The 7,229-nt window shown below is 39.7% G+C and overlaps 1 protein-coding gene across 4 annotated transcripts; it reads left to right on the plus strand.

The window, feature by feature from the left end:
• Positions 1 to 485: 485 nt before the first annotated feature.
• Positions 486 to 6,806, plus strand: zfand2a (zinc finger, AN1-type domain 2A). Of its 4 annotated transcripts, none has more exons than XM_017707509.2 (10): positions 486 to 623; positions 2,267 to 2,325; positions 2,506 to 2,600; positions 2,698 to 2,829; positions 2,916 to 3,067; positions 3,159 to 3,281; positions 3,405 to 3,489; positions 3,603 to 3,679; positions 5,565 to 5,649; positions 6,507 to 6,806. In XM_017707509.2, exons 2-10 carry the CDS (start codon positions 2,271 to 2,273, stop codon positions 6,543 to 6,545), a joined length of 843 nt encoding a protein of 280 aa, XP_017562998.1. In that variant the 5' UTR covers positions 486 to 623; positions 2,267 to 2,270; the 3' UTR covers positions 6,546 to 6,806. The 4 variants fall into 4 exon arrangements, with proteins under 4 accessions (XP_017562998.1, XP_017562999.1, XP_017562997.1 ...); XM_017707510.2 differs by having other exon boundaries at positions 496 to 623; positions 2,240 to 2,325; positions 5,565 to 5,704; XM_017707508.2 differs by having other exon boundaries at positions 496 to 623; positions 2,240 to 2,325.
• The last annotated feature ends 423 nt before the right edge of the window (positions 6,807 to 7,229 follow it).

Here is a 7,229-nt window from a genome sequence, read left to right on the forward strand (position 1 = left end):
GTGGATAGGGCTGCCCACTGCTCCAGGCAAGTCATGGTTGGGATTGTGTAGTAGTTAAAACCTCTGCCTTCAACAATGTAGACTGGGGTTCAATCCCCACCTGGTCAAACACCCTACACTATACCAATAAGAGTCCTAGGGCAAGACTCCTAACACCACCTTGGCCTACCTGTGTAAAATGTTCAAATTGTACGTCGTTCTGGATAAGAGCGTCAGCCAAAATGCTGTCAAAAAAACCCCAAAATGTAATAAATACAATTTTTAAAGAACCCATACTGTTTACAGCAGCTATTTAATGCCAATGTTTTGTAATTAGCCATATTTATCTATATACAACATAAATATTTCTCAGCTTCTTAAACTGTACGCCAAAATCATATTTAAATTCTTACATGTGCAATTTCATCCCCCCTTTATCTATCGCCGCTACCTCGGAGGACTTTTATTTTAAAACCCTCAGCCGCAGTAGCTGTGTGTTTGCGTCACTGCGCTCAGATGACATATGAGAAGAAAACAGGAGACGCCTGAATAAATCCGTCCGCCTCGGTCCGCGGAGCTGCTCAGTTCGGTCGAGGTAGCCGTCAGAGAGCGGACCGGCCTCAGAGGTTCTGCCTGCCACATCGGTAAGAAAGCCTTCACTGATGCTTCAGTGGTAACTCCGCTTCAGACGGTCGTTTGTCGACCTGTTGAGCTTGCCTGGTAGCTAAAGGCTAACCGTTCTTCCTGGCAGCTCGTCCAGCCGCCGCTGGGCCAGGAAAGGTGCTCAGTGTGTCGGCTCTCGCTGACAGAGCTCAGAGGTGACCGTAGTTTTGGTTGAGTACATCCATGTGTGAGTTTTATGGCACATCGTCCTTTATTTTCAAACAGCTGTTCGGCTGTTTTGCTGTCCCAGCTAGGCTACTGCCTGAGCAGCTAGCGTTAGCTAATGATAACAGGTCGTCAGCCCTCTTCTCGGAATCGTTCGTGTTGTGGGTTGACACTATAAATAATAGCTCGCCCGGTGTGTTGTGTGTTATATCGACTACAGCTGGTTCACCCGAGACATTCAGGATTTATAGACAATTTCAGATGCACTTTGTTTTGCTCCCGTTATGTGTTTATCTCACTAATCAGTGTGCCTGCGTGATTCAGCAGTAGTTGCCCCGCCTGACAGTTACCGAGTCGTTTTCTGGATTGTGTGTGTCTGACACGAGTTTCATAGGTTGGTTTTGTAGTTGGCTATCGGGTGATCTGGGAAGGTAAACCGAATAAGTAAATCGTTAATATATAACAGTCCCAGACAGTATTGAAACACTTTAACATCATGGTGTTTTCTATACATATTCTTTAAAAATATGGTTCAGCTGCTGTCTAGTGAAGAGAACGGTTCTGTTTAGATCCATGAGGTCCGTTTTATGCCCCAGTGGATCTTTGCGTGGTGAAATGGTTCTTCAGATTGATGGAGAATGTGGTGTGTGTGTGTGTGTGTGTGTGTGTGTGTGTGTGTGTGGCATATAGCAAAAAAAAGGGCTTTTTCTGTTGTTACAGACTTGAAGATCTCTTGAAGAACCATCTTTGTAATAGTGTATTTCATGATATTTAGAAGTTAATGAATGGTACTGATTTCCTATGTTAAAAGAATTTCTTGTAGGCTTTACAGTTTCTGTTTTAATTATAGGGTTGATTTGGTGATTTTTCAGATTTGGATACTATGAGTGAACTAACACCAAACTGCTTTGCAACAGGGGCACTGCTGTTTTACTCATTATTTGTCAGTTATATCACTAAAAATACTGTTGTGTCCCTGTGTTACACCAGGGAGATCCCTGCACAGTACTGTACATGTAAAACAGACTAACAGACAGAAAATGACTATTTAGTTGATATGAATTTAAAACTGCTTTTAAAAGCAATTTGAAGCACCCAGCAAATGATAAACACTGACGTTAACTCTCTGGTCCTATATTTCATGTGTAAAGGGCACAATAGAAAGAAAGAAAAAAAAACAAAAAAACAAAGCAACCCGCATGGCAACAAGGCACATTGCTTTTGAATGGAAAAAGAGAGTTGTCGTGGATATCATGGCTTTATCAGCACCGCTAAGATTTGAGATGTAGAACATAAACTGACCTGCCTTGTAGTGTTTAATAAAAAGCTCAGCGGCATCACTCCTGTATGACTCCCTCATAGGCAGGTTTTAATAACTGTGTCAGTGAAACTCTTTAGCTGAGAAGTGTTTACTTTAATTGTCTGATTTTAGTCTGAAAGCGGACACTTTTCACCACAGTGCCATGGAGTTTCCAGACCTCGGGGAGCATTGCTCAGAGAAGTCCTGCAAGCAGCTGGGTGAGTGGGAGTGGTTCTCTGCTGGAACACTGACCATTTTCTCTCTATTAATTATAAATGTGGTTATAAACATGCTCGTTAGTGGCACCAAAGTAGAAGAGAGCGTTCTGTTATTTAGTTTAGTTTAGGTTTTTTTTTGTTTTGTTTTGTTTTTTGCAATTTACCTCATTTATTTGACAGATTTTCTGCCCATGAGATGTGATGCTTGTGAAGGAATTTTTTGCAAAGACCACATAACTTATGCAAGTCACAAGTGTACTTCCTCATATAAAAAGGTAAGTACATTTGATCAGCAAATATTAATCTCCTCTTGTAATAAACTTGCCTCCCTGCTTTAGGGAATTTCTTAGTTATTCTGTTTTTCTTGCTCAGGATGTCCAGGTCCCGGTATGTCCACTGTGTAACACCCCTGTTCCAATTAAAAGAGGGGAAATGCCAGATATTAAAGTTGGAGAGCACATAGACCGTGACTGCAAATCAGATCCCGCACAGAGGAAAAGAAAGGTAATAATAATTAAATCAGCAGCACACGTGTCTTGAGCTTTGCTGCCCAAACTGTTGGCTGAAGTGTTTATCCTCTTTCGTTGAAGATTTTTACAAATAAGTGCTCCAAGGGAGGCTGCAAGCAGAAGGAGATGATTCGTGTGACGTGTGACCAGTGCCACTTGAACTACTGTCTCAAGCACAGACATCCACTTGACCATGACTGTAAGACTGACGGCAAACCAGTCTCAAAATCCGGGTAAATGTTTTGTGTCATGACACACATGAAAAGTGCTTAACAGAATGGACGTGTATTGTAGTGCAGCACTTTAATTATTCATTATTTTTAGACATGCTGCTTTGATGAGAGCTCAGGGTGCTTCCAGCAGTAATACTGCAGCCTCATCCAGTAGAGGAAGCTCCAGAAATGCCTCTAATGGACTGGGTGCGAATGCATGCGTTCAGAGCAGTAGGTGAGTTAATTATCATTTGGACTAGCTGGAACATATTAAGACTATGTTGATTAAATGCGCTGTTAAATGATATTTGATGGTATTTTTGACTTAAGTTTGATGCATGATGTTCCCCCTCTACAGTGCTCAGAGGACCCCAGCCCCTTCCATGGTTCCACCCCCAGCACAGAATGTAATACCTCCATCAGCATCTTATCAGGCTGGACTGGTAAAGTATTGATTTTGACTTAAGTATTTAATTTGTGGTTGTTATGAAATTTTATCAGTGGAAGTGGAAATGCCCATGAATAATAAAGTGTGTATGTCTTTCCCTGGTCACAGACAGAGGAGCAGGCACTCCAGCGAGCGTTAGAGATGTCACTGGCTGAATCATCACGGAACACCCAGCCTGCCCTCAGGTGGCTAAGCTGATAGACTTTACAGTCATGCTGTGTCACAGTTTACAGTAAACACAAATTAGTCTGTCAGTATTATATTTACAAGTGCCAAACTGGTGCAGTTTCATACGTTGAGTATACTACATGTTTTCTCAGAATTGGTCAGTTGTTGAGTGTTTGTGTAACCTGAAGTAGAAAAGGAGAATTCTGATATAAGGTTATATACCGTATATAACCACACAAGGGACACCACAAGAGAGTGTGACGTCACTCAGCACTGCTATTTTTCTAGTGTGTTTTCTGCCTTCAAAGCAGCTGACGTACTAAATTGGATCAATGGAAGAGTTTGAACTACCTGGTGACTGTAGCTACTAGCCTCTCCTCCATGTTTTTGTATTGATCTGATTGAACAGAACAAAATGCTCATAACGAAACAATAAAGAACTCAAACTTTTGTTTTTGTACAAAAAGCAGCTACCATTGGCAAATTAGACCTAATCATAACATTTATGTTGGATAGATACCATTAGTGGCAACAGATTACCTATCTAATGATGTATTTCAAAAAGAGCCTTAAGAGAACACACCCAGAACGCAAATTCGACTGTGGACTGTCAGTAGGGTGGATGGGTGTGATGTTTTTGTGGGTGTATTTGGAGGTTAAATGAGCTGATCAACCTTCTAGCTGTGTATTTACTGACTTCTCAGAGATTCTTTTTGTGTAATTCTGTAAAGTTTGGGAAACCAGAAAGACGTATTGTTACAGTCACACTGTTCTAGCTACATATAAAATAAACATTTTGTAGCTGTAGGTTTTATTTTGACTGTTACTCAGTTTACCAGAAATGTTTTTTTTTTCCTGCACTGACAGTCACCCCTACTGCCTACGTTATGCATTAAACCTGAAATCCATAGTAGATGACATGTGGCATGAATTTTACATAGAAATGTGTATTTAAAGTCAGGATAAACAGGTAATGCCTATTGTCTGATTTCACCTCAGATGTTTTTACTAGCCTAGTCACATCGTATTTCAGTTAAAGACCAGGGAGTTCATAAAGTCAGTTTGCTGATACGAAACCTAATAAATTCAATAAATGATGCTGATTTTTTCCCCCCATTAAATCTGTACATGTAATTGTGTAAATGAGCTTCTTGCTTTCAGATTTTTTTTCTATTTTTTCTATGACTCTATCTATGTGATAGTTACATAGCACATCTGCTACAGCAGCCTGTCTTCTGAGGGTCTCTCATTTGCTGTCATACTTAGGCGCCTCAGTCAAGAGCTGACATCTGGGTGCGTCGTATCAGAGTAAAGTGAGAGTGGAGGGGGAGGGCCTTGAGCACCCACACTTAAATGACTGGGTTGCTTTTTAGCTCCATAAAATCAAAACTTCACTCGACGCACAAAACATTTCAAATCTGGAAAAACAGCATGTTGAGTTGCAACAATTCCAAAAAGAATCATACTGGCCTGTGATATTTTTTTAATTTTATTTTATATATACATATTTAAATATCTTACACGGTTGCAGCTACACTATTAATGCTAGTACAAACTATATACATTATCACTGTTTGTTATACAATTGAGACACAGCATCAGCCTTTCTTTTAATCTCCAAAAAGATTTCTTACGCAAATGATTTCTTTGGAGAAACCAAGCATAAAATGTAATTGTTGTTGCTTTGGACAGGTTTAGCGTAAAGATTCCTGTCACATGCCTTACATCGAGGTTTCAGGGCTTAGCCTATTGGATGTTTGTAACTCATCTGTTGTGATTCTGACCTGTGTGTTGTGCTGCTCATCAGATCGCTTGCTAATGCATGCTTATAGTGTTGCAGCATTATTAGTCTTGTGTGCAGTATAAAAGAGCTTTTCTGATGTGTGTTTGTGTGGTGGTCAGTCCTCAGGAGCAGGAGGATCTGGCCTTGGCTCAGGCCCTCGCTGCTAGTGAAGAAGAGTACCGACGGCAGCAGCAGAGACAACAGGTATCCAGAACCCTTAGCAGTCAATAGCATGCTATGCTAGCAGGATCTCAATTAGGTACTTGGCCTCAGCGGCAACCTTATTTTATCTATTGGGTGCATGGGGACATGGACTGATTGTAACATGGTTGGTATGATGGCTGTTTAAAACGTATGTATTGTTTTGAAGTATTAATGATATGAAGAGCATTTTTATAGAACACATCAAATGTCTGTTAGACGTGGGCAATACGACGATATTTTATGGTTATTGTGAAGTTATATTACAATATGCTTTTATGGGTATATTCAGGAACACTGAATACGTTTCAACACGAAGGGAGCCCTACTCAGTCGAATTTAATGCAGGGCTTTTGTGAAACAAGGTATAAAAACAGTTTTTATAGCACTACAGTTTTATTTTGTCTGTTCCAAATCATTACATCTCAGAAAACAGAATATTGTGATGCGTGTCACGTATGACAAGAAGAATATTTTTGCCATATTGCTCACCCCTGTCTGCATTTGCTATATTTGGGTGGACATCTTAAACCTATGCGTGTTAATACGTTCCTAAAAGCATGTGTGTTGCATCTAGTTTGGTTTGAAAGAACACAGCAACAATTTCAGTACAGAATCACACAGTCAAGTGTTTAAAACTGTTCAGACAATACGAACCGAGGGTCTTTCATTTGCTGTTCTTATGGAAGCCACAAAAATTAGGCATTTGGGTACATTGCTTCAGAGTAAAGCAGCCAGTGAAAGGGGAGAATATGTACATTGTTGCCCCTTTACTGCTTAGATGCAGACTGTATCAATATCCTGAATATTTTGTTTTTACAGATTGACTTATGTTTCATCATTTCCATCTCAATCCACAGGGGAGAGATTCCAAGCAGTCCAACTGCCTCCTGTCTTAATGCCAGATCATACTGACCTGGTGCAATCTGCCTCAATCTGCACAGACCATTCCTCGGTCCAGCATACAAGTTTCTGAATCTCCTAATGAATGCAGCTGAAAACTTTTAGATTTTACTTCTTTTTTTTTTTTTTTTTTTTTGTCTGTGCTCCTAAGCAAAATTGATTTTTTAAAGAGCACATTATGTACATATTTTATATAGTGATCATGTTAATCCATATTCGGTATAGATGTTTCTGAAAATAAATTATTTTAAACATAATGACTGTCCTGCTTGCTGGTACATTGCTCTGCTTTATTTTTATTAAATGTTTTTATTTAATTCGATTTTTTAAGATGCAAGGGCAAATGCCCAAAAGTACATTGTTACAAGTTACACCAGGTGTTGAGTTTATAAAGAACAAATTGTGAAAAATATGTTATTATGGACACCAAAGATACTTTTACCAGGCATGAAGGAATGACTTTTAAACCTTTTTAAGTTTAAACCTCTGGTTTGCAGAAGCTTGCTTTTTTTTAGTATCAACGCTGGAGGTGGATGATTATGAAGGAGCAGGTCATGTTTTGTAAACTGGAGATTACATACAATGTCTAAGCTCATGACCAAGCAGGACTTTTAAGAGTTTTAGAGAGCCTCCACCATCTGACCACTAGAGGACAGTCTTGATCCATGTGGAACATATGA

This window comes from Pygocentrus nattereri, chromosome 27 (assembly GCF_015220715.1).
Source record: "Pygocentrus nattereri isolate fPygNat1 chromosome 27, fPygNat1.pri, whole genome shotgun sequence".
Classification (NCBI taxonomy): domain Eukaryota; kingdom Metazoa; phylum Chordata; class Actinopteri; order Characiformes; family Serrasalmidae; genus Pygocentrus; species Pygocentrus nattereri.